The 13,878-nt window shown below is 36.4% G+C and overlaps 1 protein-coding gene across 2 annotated transcripts in view; it reads left to right on the forward strand.

Moving 5' to 3' along the window:
• PLOD2 (procollagen-lysine,2-oxoglutarate 5-dioxygenase 2) overlaps positions 1–13,503 on the forward strand; it is a 70,108-nt gene extending 56,605 nt beyond the window's left edge. The window contains exons 13-20 of one of the 2 annotated variants that reach the window (XM_038416840.2): positions 72–213; positions 1,421–1,483; positions 3,430–3,543; positions 3,963–4,028; positions 9,419–9,523; positions 9,779–9,925; positions 10,299–10,424; positions 11,360–13,503. In XM_038416840.2, the coding sequence (XP_038272768.1) occupies positions 72–213; positions 1,421–1,483; positions 3,430–3,543; positions 3,963–4,028; positions 9,419–9,523; positions 9,779–9,925; positions 10,299–10,424; positions 11,360–11,515 (919 nt within the window). In that variant the 3' untranslated portion in view covers positions 11,516–13,503. The remainder of the gene's footprint in view (positions 1–71; positions 214–1,420; positions 1,484–3,429; positions 3,544–3,962; positions 4,029–9,418; positions 9,524–9,778; positions 9,926–10,298; positions 10,425–11,359) is intronic. The other variant, XM_038416841.2, reaches the window with a different exon arrangement.
• Positions 13,504–13,878: the final 375 nt, after the last annotated feature.

Below are 13,878 nucleotides of genomic sequence, written 5' to 3' on the forward strand. Positions count from 1 at the left end.
CAAATTGTAAAATATACAACACATTCCAGTTTTCATAGTCTTAAACCTTTTCCCCTGGACTTCTTTTACAGAGGAGTCTGGAATATCCCTTATATGGCTAATATATACTTAATTAAAGGACAGACTCTCAGATCAGAGATGAGAGAGAGAAACTATTTTGTTCGTGATAAGTTGGATCCTGATATGGCACTCTGCAGGAATGCCAGGGAAATGGTAAGGTGGATGGATGGATGGCTTGCTTTTAAATAGTACATGCGTTTTTTTTTTAATGTGCTTGCTACAGGTGTATGTATGTAATCTTGATGTGGATTCACTTCTTTCTAATTACAAGTACTAGCCAATTTTTTGTGGGATACTGGCATTTATTGTGATTTTTTTTTTTAATAATTGAAAAGAATACAGTGGAAGCATTTGGCTTTGATCAAGACCAGTGGATTGGTGCACTGACAGCACATTATTTCTATTTAAATACAGTTAAAATTCATAGGTACTATAAATTACCTTACTTGTTGGTACAATTGTATAACATGAAGGCGGACTCAGTGGCCACCTTGATAATACATCAGCTATCATTGAGTATCTCCATTTGTCTTGAAATGTCTTAGTTAATTTGCACAATTTGGAACTTATAACAAGTTAGGTGGAACACTTTGTTTTATGTTTAAGTGAGAATACTTAAAGTTAATGATTGAAGCTGTCAGTATACAAATCTTATTTTAAGCCATTTTCAGAATGGTGATACTCTTATTAAAGGGTATTATGCTATTTAGTGTTGTATTATGCTGTCAGTAATATGAAGATTGATTTATATTAGGAGTATAAATATGCAAAACCATATTTGTACTGATATTTACACTAGTTTCAGAACAGAAACAAATAAGAGGTAAACTACAGCTAGTTCCAGACAGTATAGCATTGAAAAATAACTTGCTGAATTGAACAAGAAAAGTTGGCAAGTATAACTTTTTTTATTCCCTCCATAACAAGGCATGATTTCATTTGTTTGTACTCATTCTACAGAACAACCCAATCAACATACTCTTGTTTTCAACCTTCTAAGCAGCAGTTATTGCAATTTGTGCTTACCATGTGCACCTGTTAAACTAATCTGACTCTGTGGCTCGTCAGGGAATTGCCTTCTCTCTTTCTCTTTCTCAACCTGTGCTATGAGACCTTCTGGTACGTGCTTGTTTTTGTATTGCAGCAGATAAGGGGCTGGTGGGTACAGCTTTAACATGTACATTGGAGCTTTGCTTGGAGATGCATGCTGCCCGTAAAAGCTATTTTGGAATATCAGCTTTTGATCGAAGGCTGTTATTTACCTAATGTAACTGTGGAAACCTAAAACCTAATACATCTCTGACAAAGAGAGAGAGACCACATATCGGTCAACTGATGTGATGCTTCTCCTTCATTTTAGAGTTTACAAAGGGAAAAAGGCTCCCCTTCTTCGGAAACATTCCATATGCTCAGATCCCCAAAGGTGTTGCTTTTTTTTATTCATTAGTTGTTACTATTATGCAGTATCATTCTACCACAGGAAAATCCTTCCCCTCTCTCCACTTACCTTAGTAAAAGTTGCTATACCTTTCTCTTTAGTCTTAAGTTACATTTTCTGAAGCGACTGCTGATATTGGGTGCCCAATCAAAACATCTTAAGTTTTGATTTTTCATGGTGAGGGCTCTTAATGCTCTGAAAATCAGGTTCCTTTTAAGATGTCTGAATCTGGGCACCAGGAAATCAAGATAACCAATATCACTAGTCATTTTTTGAGGATTTAGGCCATTACAGCTTAATTTTTGGCATTATTAGTACAATGAAATTGGTTAAACGATTCAAAACCTCTCTGAATACTACTCAAAATAACAAAAAAAGACAAAGTGCAAAGTTTCTCTGACCTGTCTAGCCTGTCTTATTTGTGAAGTCTTTGTTCAGTTTTGCTACAACTTGTGTTTGTGCAGCCATTGGGCAAAATTCTGCAGTGCTTACTCCCATGAATAGTCCTATTGCTAGACCTATTGCAGAACTGATCTCAATGTGTCCATTACTTCAGTGTCATGTTTCGAGAAAAGGAAGCAAGCACTAATGGTTACAATCACATGGGTGGTGGACACACTTAAAAAGTTGCTTCTGGTTCTAGAGATACTAGCAGTATTTCCTCATTTCAAGAATATAAAATCGTTCTAAAGCCAGAATAAACTTAAGTTTACCTTCTCAAAGGGCTTGATTGACATTTGTGTTTCTCCATATTTCTGATGATGTAACTCTATTGAAATTAAAGTTACACTGAATAAAACTGGAGCAACAACGTGGTGAATCAGGCCCAGGGTATACTATATAGGAAAGCTTTTTGTGTTAAGTATTGGTTAGCCACTTTTGCCAGACCCTCCTTATTTTCCCTGCTGTAGCTATTTAATGTGTTAAGAGCCAAGAACTGAGCACATGTTTAACACATTTTATGCTGGCAATTTAACACTTTTTCAGACCTAAAACTGAGGTCCATACAAACAAACAAGTGGGAATGGCTCTGTGTTGTGCAAATCTAAAATGGAGAAAACTTTCTAAAATGGGGTTGGGTCTGAAAAACAGTTAAACTAAAAGAAACCCCAATTTCTTTTAAACAAAAATATTTTCTGCTACTATTTCTAATCAAGGGAGCCCTGTTGATATCCTAGCTTTTATATATGAAGCAATGTAGCAGCACATTTAATTATTGGTCTTTATATCACTGAGATATTCTTTATTCCTCATCATAATTCTAACATGCATTGTATTTTCAGATATTTTTATTTCAGGACAATTCACCAAAAGGATTACTTAATAAACGTTCTGAAGCAGCGCAGAACTTGCGTGTTTGGTGTTCTGACAGTACTTAAACTTTTTTTCTAATAGTTCACTTATTTCAGATAGAATTCCCCAGCCCCAGACTTTGTTCTCAGTTTAATTTGTATGAGAGAGTTCTGTTTGAAAACCGGTATTTCAAGAGGGTTGAACATTTTAATATATGGTCTTTCTAGGCTTACTGAAGAAAAAAACAAAAGATATTAAATTTGTTTTTCTTTTCCAATAGCATATTTGCACTATTACAAAACATTTTGTTGCCTTAATTTGATTAGAAAACAAATGATACCAAATGTGTCATTTTTAATGTGGATCATAGTAAAAATGCATGTTCAGGAATCACTAATACAGGCTGTAATCAGAAATAGTCCTGTGAAAGTTTAAAGATTTCCTTAAAAAAACAAACCCAGAGGTAGTTAAAACATGTTTATGAGAGATACATAAATATATGGGTAAAATATAAATTATATATATACCATATTTTAGCTACATGTCTGTGTTTTGGGGATATATAAAATTTTAAAAGCCAAATATCATTCTTACTGTTACACAGTGTTAACATAATTTTTCTTCTTTGTTTGATACAGGGTGTCTTTATGTACATTACCAACAGACATGAATTTGGGAGACTTATTTCAACTGCCAACTACAATACCTCCCACTACAACAATGATCTCTGGCAGATTTTTGAAAATCCTGTGGTATATATCACATTATGCATGAAACTGTTAATAAGTTTTAGAAATCATTACATGACCATATGGAAAATTATAACTTTTATGGTTACTATATATTGGAAAATATTACTAAGAGGCGCACACATCATAATAAATTCAGTATCAGCATATCATATAAAATATGACTCATAATCTGGAAAAAAGAAATGCATGCCTGAGTCAAAAATGGACCTATAAACCTCAAAATGTTTCCTGAGATAAATGAATCAAGAGTTAATTTACAGATAGAATAACATCTTTAATTATTTCTAATGATTTGAATGGAAGAAATCAAAGGAATTTGCAGAGTAGTAAAATTCATTTTTAATTTCTATATTTTTTGTTGTACATTTTAAAAAATGAACTAAGTGAGCTGTTTAATCTATTCAAATCATTCTTTTCAGGACTGGAAGGAAACCTATATAAATCCCAACTACTCAAAGATCTTCACTGAAAATCTAGTGGAACAGGTTAGTATTAATATTATTAAAATGAGAGAGACAAAAATTTATCTAAGTTTCAGTTCAATGAACTGGCATAGAATAAATGCTTCGACTGTCATATTACATTGAGCTGTGATCTTGTTAGATCTCAACGTGTATATGCACCTAAAACAAAATGGAAGTTAGCACCTCACAAAATTAGAGATTTTGAGGAATGGCCACAGAACTGAATTTTGCATTGTGGAACTTTCTCTACTGCTAAGCTTCACATGGTTCATCCTTTTCAGTAGTTGGATGGGGGGTGTCCAAGGAAAACTGAGGTGCAGCAAGAAGTGGTGGCCAGAATTTATTAGTTAGGAGGCGCTCCTTCCTCTGAGTGGCTACTGAGTCGGTACCCAACATGATGCTAAGTGTTGTTGGAAGGACTCCTTTTCTGAGTGAGACTTACAACTGATGTGAAGAGTACTTGAGATCAAAAGAGATCCCCATGGAACTTTCTGCGAGAGGAAGAGTGTCAATCCCAATGTTCTGGTGAAATTTCACTTTCTGTTCCACCCCTTTATTTAAATTCCCCCAGTTGTTTCAATTGGAAAATGTATTCTTTATTCCCTTCTTTGTAACAAATAGATCCCACCGTGCAGCGATTTTAGTGCCAAATGCTTAATATTTGCACCTCAGAATTGTTTGATCCTTGTATTTAGTCTGCTTAAAAAACAAAACAGAAACCCTGTAGATTCCTCGGCTGTTACACAACGCCAGGTTGTTTCACATGCACTTGTAGTGACCTTATACAAATTATTTTAAAATAAAGATCACTTTACCAGACAACAGTGAAAATGTCCAAGTAGCAGGGATGGTGGCAGAACTGATTATGATGTAGACTTCAAGTCTTTTATTCCCTGAGAAGTTGACAGTAATTACTAGGTTAGTGCTGGAGATGAAATCCTGGCCCTATTGATGTCAATAGAAAAACGCCCATTAATTTCAGTGAGGCCAGGATTTTACCATCAAAGTTGATAATGGGCAATGTTTGGGTTGATTTTCAGCATTGCAGACGTTTGGCACGTGGAGTTTCTATTTAATGACGACGTATCAGAGGGTTTTTGAGTGCATGGGTAGCTAGGGCGGGCTTTTCAAAAGTGCTCTGCATTGGCCTAGCTTTAGACTAATTGAAGTCAGTGGGAGTTAGTGCTGAGTGCTTTTGACAAGTCCACCCTCAGTATATACTTGCAAACTATAAAGAGCTAGGGATGCTTATGGGGGGGAGGGAAAGAATGGTCCAGAATGATGGGAAAATGAATATGGACATTTATGCCAAACCAAACTTGAATACATACTGTCAAGTTGTCAGACTTCAGACTAGACTTAACTAAAATGTAATTTATCAGGCAGTCATAAATTCCATGCTGATGAGCTGGGGAGTTCAAATAAAACAAGCTAAGGAAGATGGGATTGATTGACGTGGCAATTCAAGCATGCAAACTTCCACCATATCATCTCATTTGTCTTCAAGCTATGCTGACAGTGGCTTGACATTCAGAACACCAGCAAGAGCGGTTGGGAATTGAAGACAACTGCTGTGTTTTGTAGAATAGGAATATATATTTATAAACTTGAAGAAGTGGAGCCAGATACGTGTGTGTGTGTGTGTGTGTGTGTGAGAGAGAGAGATTTAGTGCTCTCTACCAAACTGTTAAGTGGAGGGAGTGCGAGCATACAATGCAGGACTTTATCATTGAACATGGGACTGGGAGTAGGTGGGTTTTGGATTAAAATTTATCCCTGATAAATTGCTTTGTCCTAATCCCTACTAAATGAAACTGGACACTGGTTAACATCCCAGCAGGTGGAACTAAGAAAAATCCACACATTTTGAGACCTGTGTCCTAAAAGAGCATTTGTTTTGCCAGAGCACTCCACTGCAAGGATCTTCCCTGTCTGTAAAACTTCTCACAGCTCCTGATTCGGTCATCCGTATATATGCTGAGTATTGCCTTACTCTGTGAATAGTTCCACTGTAATCAACTGGAGTACTTTGGGAGCAAGGTACTGCTTAGTGTGAGTGAGAGTGGGCAGAATCCAGCCCTGAGTAATCACCCCAAAAAGTATGATGGACAAAATTGTAAAAAGAAGAGTAAATGTAGTGGGTAGCTTTCCAAGGTCAATAATGTGCTGAGAGACCAGGGCAAAATAATCTTCCTCTCATGTCTTATTCACATTAGTGCGTGCCTGTCTCTGAGCCCTCTAAAGGGCAAGGGTGGAAGGGAGAAGTTTTACCATGAATACCTAAGAGAAATCAAACTAAAGTAACTAAAATTCCCTATCCTACAAACCTTTAGTTGGTCTAGATAATAGGAACTCCCAAAGCAATGTTCATTGCAGATACCATGTGTTAGGGTGGGTACTTGGCATCAGAGGAGAGACCCCTTAAAATATCCCTGATTGATGCGTGGTAGGGGTCTACTTCAGACTGCCTAACCAGGAAGAAGAGGTGGATGAGGCTCTTTATAAACAACTAACAAAATCATCCAAAGCACAGGACTTAGTGGCGATGGGGGGGGACTTCAACTACCCAAATGTCTCTTGGGGAAATAACACAGCAGGGCATGGATTATCCAACAAGTTCTTGGAATGTATTGGAGACAATTTCTTATTCTAGAAGGTGGAGAAAGCCACTAGGGGAGAGGCTGTTCTAGATTTGATTTTGACAAATAGAGAGGAACTCGTTGAGAATTTGAAAGAGGAAGGCATCTTGGATGAAAGTGATCATGAAATGATAGAGTTCATGATTCTAAGGAATGGTAGGAGGGAACATAACACAATAAAGATAATGGATTGCAAGAAGGCAGACTTTAGAAAACTCAGGGAGCTGGTAGGTAAGATCCCATAGGAGCAAGTCTAAAGGAAAAATTAGTTTGAGAGCTGGCAGTTTTTCAAAGCGATATTATTAAGGGCACAAGAGCAAACTATCCCACTGTGTAGGAAAGATCGGAAGTATGGCAAGAGACCACTCTGACTTGGCCATAAGATCTTCAATGATCTGAAACCAAAAAAAGAGTCCTACAAAAAAGTGGAAACTAGGTCGTATTACAAAGGATGAATATAAACAAATAACACAAGTATTTGGGGACAAAATTAGAAAGCCCTAGGCACAAAATGAGACTAAACTCACTAGATACCTAAAGGGTCACCAGAAAGCATTCTACAAATACGTTAGAAGCAGAGGAAAACTAAGGACAGGGTAGGCCTGTTGCTCAATGCGGAAATGGCAGATGGACAGAATGGCTTTTTTTGTTTAAGTTTTCACAAAACTGTTTAGTAGTGACTGGACATCTAACATAGTGAATGCCCGTGAAAATGTGGTAGGATCAGAGGCTGAAATGGGAAAAGAACAAATTAAAAATTACTTAGACAAGTTAGATGACTTCAAGTCACCAGGGCCTGATGAAATACATCTTAGAATACTTGAGATCATTGAGAAGATATCTGAGCCATTAGCAATTATCTTCGAAAAGTCATAGAAGATGGAAGAGATTCCAGAGGACTGAAAAAGGGGCAAATATAGTGCCCATCTATAAAAAGGAAATAAGGACAATTACAGGGGAATTACAGTGACCAGTCAGCTTAACTTCAGTGTCTGGGAAGATAATGGAGCAATCAATAAATAAATAAAGCAATCAATTTGCACACACCCACAATATAATAAGCTGGTAAATTACAGTCAGCAGGGATTTGTCAAGAACAAATCATGTCAAACTAACATAATAGCTTTCTTTGACAGGGTAAAAAGCCTTCTGAATAGAAGGAAGCAGTAGTGTGGTATATCTTGACTTTAGAAAGGCTTTTGATACTGTCTTGCATGATTTTTCTCCTAAACAAACTAGGCACATACAACCACATGGAGCAACTATAAGGTGGGTGCATAACTGCTTGGAAAACCGTTCTCAGAGAGTAGTTATCAGTGGTGCACAGTCAAGCTGGAAAGGCATATCAAGTGGGGTTCCACAGGGATCAGTTCTTGGTCTGGTGCAGTTCAATATCTTTATCAATAATTTAGATAATGGCATAGAGAGTACACTTATAAAATTTGCAGATGATACCAAGCTGGGAGGGGTTGCAAGTGCTTTGGAGGACAGGTTTAAAATTCAAAATGATCTGGACAAATTGGAGAAATGGTCTGAAATAAGTAGGAGGAAATTCAATAAGGACAAATACAAAGTAGCTCCACTTAGGAAGGAACAAACAATTGCATACACATAAAACAGGAAATGACTGCCTAGAAAGGAGTACTGTGTAAAAGGATCTAGGGGGTCATAGTAGATCACAGGCTAAATGAGTCAACAGTGTAATACTGTTGTCCCCCCACCCCACCCCCCAAAAAAAGAAACATTCCACAATGATGTTTGCTTTATCATCAGGAGTGTTGTAGGCAAGACACACCCAGTCATTTTTCTGCTCTACGCTGTGTTGATTAGACCTGAACTGGAGTATTGTGTCCAGTTCTGGGTGCCACATTTTCAGGAAAGATGTGAACACACTGGAGAAAATCCAGAGAAGTGCAACAAAAATTATTAAATGTCTAGAAAACATGACCTATGAGGGAAGATTGGAAAAAATGGGTTTGTTTAGTCTGGAGAAAAGAAGAATCAGAGGGAGACATAACAGTTTTCAAGTACATAAAAGGTTGTTATAAGGAGGAGGGAGAAAAATTGTTCTCCTTAACCCCTGAGGACAGGACAATAAGCAATGGGCTTAAATTGCAGCAAGGACCGTTTAGGTTGAACATTAGGGAAAAACTTCCTAACTGTCAGGATACTTAAGCAATGGAATAAATTGTCTAGATAGGTTATGGAATCTCCATCATTAGAGATTTTTAAGGGCAGGTTAGACAAACACCTGTCAGGGATGGTCTATAATACTTAGTCCTGCCTTAAGTGCAGGAGACTGGACTAGAAGACCTCTTGAGGTCCCTTCCAGTCCTACGATTCTATGCAGGTTTTGCCTTCCAAAGATAATTTCTTCAAAGATCTGCATGTTTTAGATGACAATAATCCTAGATCTTATAGATCAGTTTTTTTTCTCCTGTATATCTAAAAATGCTTTATGAATGAAGGTAAGCTTAAAGTAATTGTAACTCATTCTTTCCCGGCAGGAACACAAGCTAAACACAATAAATAACCCTTTAGAGTGAAATGAAGAGACGATGTATTTCACTGGTGGTTAGTTTTTGCCACCTTCAGTGAAAATACAGCTACAAATCAGGAATTTCTTCATTACTTTAATATATCTGAATTCTGACTTAGTGGAAGTAGTGGCACTATTTTATTGATCTACCTAGCTCTTTTTTAAAAACTGTTTAAAAATTACTGCAGTAATAAATATGAATTCTAAAACAATGCTGTGGGGGTTTTTTATAGCCATGCCCAGATGTGTATTGGTTTCCCATATTTTCGGAGACTGCCTGTGATGAACTGGTAGAGGAAATGGAACATTATGGACAGTGGTCTGGAGGAAAACATCGTGTAAGTGTCACCTCCTGTAAACAAAACTGGTACTTGTTTTCTAGCAGGTCTTCATGTATTTTAATGTTTTAAATAAATGCTTCATTAGAAAGTGCACTGGAAGGTGTAGTCTGCAACTACTGAAAACTTAGTTAAAAATGATACTTTTATTGCCTTTGTTTTAGTTCTGTATGCCTGCAGTTTTCAAATAAATTAAAACCTGTATTATATAAGTACTGAAAAAAACCACATTTTTGAGGCCCTTCTGTTTTTTAGGATAGTCGTATATCTGGAGGTTATGAAAATGTCCCAACTGATGATATTCACATGAAGCAAATTGGGCTGGATGGTGAATGGCTACATTTCATTAGAGAGTTCATTGCACCAGTAACACTAAAAGTCTTTGCTGGCTATTATACAAAGGTAAACTTTTAAAATTATTATTGGTGAATAGTTGAGTTGAGTGGTTAATTTGTAGGGAATGATTTATGAGATTAATCCCAGAATCTTTTTGCTCATGAAATATTTTAGAGGAGGCTACACTTTTCTCAGTTTTATTTATTATATATTTTAAAAAATTTGTTACTTCGTGTGTTTGAAAATATTCCAGACTTGAGCTGTGTTGCTTCGTTGTGATGGGTAAGATAAATCCAGTGTTGTAACTGTTTCGGACTTGAAGCACAAACATTTGCCAGTGAGTAGCTCTTAAAATTCAGCTCTCACGAATAAGCACGTATTGATTTCGAAATTCACACTCTGATGAAAAATCCTTTGGATTGCTACACATTTATTTCAGGGATATGCCATGCTGAATTTTGTTGTAAAATACACTACGGACAGGCAGCGTTCCCTCAGACCTCATCACGACTCCTCTACGTTTACCATCAACATTGCTCTCAACAAAGGAGGAGAAGATTTTCAGGTACGCAATAGTCATTTCACTAAATATTGCTGCTCTTCAATTTATCTAAATCATTTCCATGCTTGGGTCCAAATAGACATGGTTAGGACCCTGTGTAAGAGGAGAAGACATGCAGCACGCATAGCAATGTGTCGCTGGTGGTAGAATCTGGCTCTGGATCATATTAACTCATCCACAGGTAGAACAACTTGTTCCGTTTTGACCATCAAGGCATGCAGTGTATTTTTCCATTCCTATACTTGCATTATTTAGATTATTTTCAAAACTGCTATCTTGAGGAATGATGCTTTGGCTCTAGACCCCTGATAAAGGCAAACACTTGATCATGGGCTAACGTGCTGTCCTAAAGAGAGAAGCTGTCTTGAGTCCAAGGCCTAAAAAGGGTAATTAACTAGTCTGTCATCTACAGTCATGTTACTGAATGGATGATTGGTTGGAAACAAATATACCACTAAGACTGTTCAAAGGAGCTCCTCTGCAGTGGTTACCAAAATAAAAGTGACTGAAATCCCTATTACCGGGTGGTGTTGCCACATGTACTGCTGCAAAGGAAACATTCCTTAAGAAGTATGCCTTACTAGTATGGATAGGTTTCAGAGTAGCAGCTGTGTTAGTCTGTAATCGCAAAAAGAAAAGGAGTACTTGTGGCACCTTAGAGACTAACAAATTTATTTGAGCATAAGCTTTCGTGAGCTACAGCTCACTTCATCAGATGCATCCGATGAAGTGAGCTGTAGCTCACGAAAGCTTATGCTCAAATAAATTTGTTAGTCTCTAAGGTGCACAAGTACTCCTTTTCTTTTTAGTATGGATAGAGAACTTCTTCTGATGTTAAGTATCTGTTAATAACAATAAAACATTCTGATTGTTGGACAAAAGGAAAAATGCAATTATAACTCAAACTAAGAAATCTGTCTTCTGATTTTTTGTAACAGGGAGGTGGATGTAAATTTATTAGATACAACTGTTCCATTGAGTCACCCAGGAAAGGATGGAGCTTCATGCATCCAGGAAGACTTACTCATTTACACGAAGGACTTCCCATTTTAAATGGAACAAGATACATTGCAGTATCATTTATTGATCCCTAACTTTATTTTCCTGCCTCTTCAAAACCAGTGGTTGCTTCTTTATGACATAAACTGTTATTTATAGTTTTCCTCCTAGAAGATGGTGATAAAAGAAACTTTAAATTACTTCCTCTAGACAGCAGATTTACTTTGAGCTAAAAGATTGAAAAAACAACTTTAAAAAATGTTGGACACTTCCAAATGTCTGCTCTGAGCCTTATGTCACAAAGTAAAAATGTCCTGTTTACTTTTGTACGCTGCTGTCTTGAGGGGTGGGGCGGGGAGGGAAAATAGAAATGCATTTTAAAATGAATTATTTTTTTTCTGTTATGAAAAATTCTGAGATACAAAATTATCTCCAAATCTTTTCTTGTGGTTTTAATTCAGTAAAATGATGCAGATAAAGTTGTGTGTTGTGCATATTTTATAACTACCAATAGAAGAACCACATATAGAATTAGCATCAAGTGAATCCCATAGCCTAGCAGAATTGCACACAAATTTTGGCTTTAAGCAAAAGCATATTTTGAGTGTTAATGTGCACTTTGGCAACACCCCAGTAAAACTTTTAAAAATACTTAGTTTATATTAAATATCAATATCTATATCCTCCTAAAGAAAATATGCATTGCAGAGTTTGAGGAATAGATTGAATACGTTAGATTTCTTTTTTTATGGCTTTATCAAGAACTGCAAGTATGTGTTTTAAAGAAGAACTTGTCCCATTAAGGTTACTTCTCTTTACCAAGTGTTCTTCAGTTAAAATGAGCTATTTTTGTAATACTGGAAATTTAAATTCTGTTTTCAGAACACTGCTAAATTTTAATATCAGGATGTTTTGTAAACACAATTTTCTGTTTAAAATTACTTGAATTTTGTATCAGGAAAATGAAATTGGTTGAAGTCTTTCTTTTAAACCTAAGAGGTTTGACTTACCATTTATTTTAAAGGAATCAGTTTTAAATATTCCTACTGAATCTACTGTTTGTAATTTAAAGAAACTTGAAGCAAACTTTAAACCAAGGAACCTAAGATGCCAGAATGCACAATGTGTTTAAAAACTTGTGAAAAATAAAAGGTAATTTTAAAATTAATGTAACAGTTTGTTTGTCTTAGTGAAGATGGCAATATATCCCAAACTGTTATCTTTAAAATGAAATGTATTTAACAATTTTAAAAGGAACTATTGTGTATCATGGTGAGCATGATCAAATCTATGTTGGCAAAAGTTTTTTTTTAAATATTCTGAGTAGTCACCACTAGCTACTTGTTGCTCTTGAATAGTGTCTGTCATTAATTGGTGCCTCAATCATTTATCAAGATGGGCAAAGTTTTAAGAGCTTCAGCAGCAGTGTGTCTGTTTGCTGCCTGTTGTAAAAATCCTTTTTGGCAAGCAGGGTATCGTAGTGATCTAAGCAGCAACCTTTCCCCCACTATCCTGACTGATGCTGTGTTGAAGGGAATTCACCACCAGTACTGTATGTCGGTCGGAGTGGTTTTAAGACCAGTTTGTTTTCTCTGAGTTGTTGTTTCCCGTATTTATATTCTTAACTTTTCTCCATTTCAAGCAGATGCTTACAGATTTCAAAAATGCACCAGCACATTGAGTTTCCTGACATCAATAAATTCCAATTTTGCAGATACCTTTACCTGAGTGAGCTGCTTTGACTGGGTGTAGGCTGCACTTAAGCAAATGATAAAATTCAGAAAATCTTCAGAACTCTACGGCATGAAAGCTGCCTTTGTTAATTACCTTTTTTCTGAGTGTTTGCCTATGGTCTGTTAGGATGGCATGGAAAACAGACTGGGTCAGTTTAATATAGGTCAGTGTAATAAAGCTTTCTTTATAAAGAGATACTTGAAAACAGGACACGGAAGGAGATTTTTGGAGCTCATTCTGCATAATTTTTGCTTCTGCATTCTAGATTTTGTTTTTCACTGATTCACTGATCTGTTTTGATTTATTTGTTTGAAGACTTGGATTATTAAACTTCTAGATTTTCATTCATTTACTCTTTCAGCTGTGAGCTCTTTCAACAAGCTAGACACGTTTACCTCGCTCAGACTTGCATTACTAGAGTCCTTACCTTATTAATCAACCACAGAGATTACTAAATCTCTTTCAGGCTGATAGGAATGTTACAACATTGAGACAGAGCACTCATTCACTTCTCTGCATTGACCAAATATTGGCAGAATAGGCAAATTCCAAAGCGCATTAAAATCTAAAATGCACAAATGTTTGGTCTTAACAATGAATTTAGATATGATTTGTTAGCTTTAATGTACTGTTAGTAAACTAGCTCATTTAAACTGAATTTTCACGAGTAATACTGTAAAGCAAGCCTTGAGAGAGATGTCTGACCCTCCTAATACCAGACTTC

This window comes from Dermochelys coriacea, chromosome 9 (assembly GCF_009764565.3).
Source record: "Dermochelys coriacea isolate rDerCor1 chromosome 9, rDerCor1.pri.v4, whole genome shotgun sequence".
Lineage (NCBI taxonomy): Eukaryota > Metazoa > Chordata > Testudines > Dermochelyidae > Dermochelys > Dermochelys coriacea.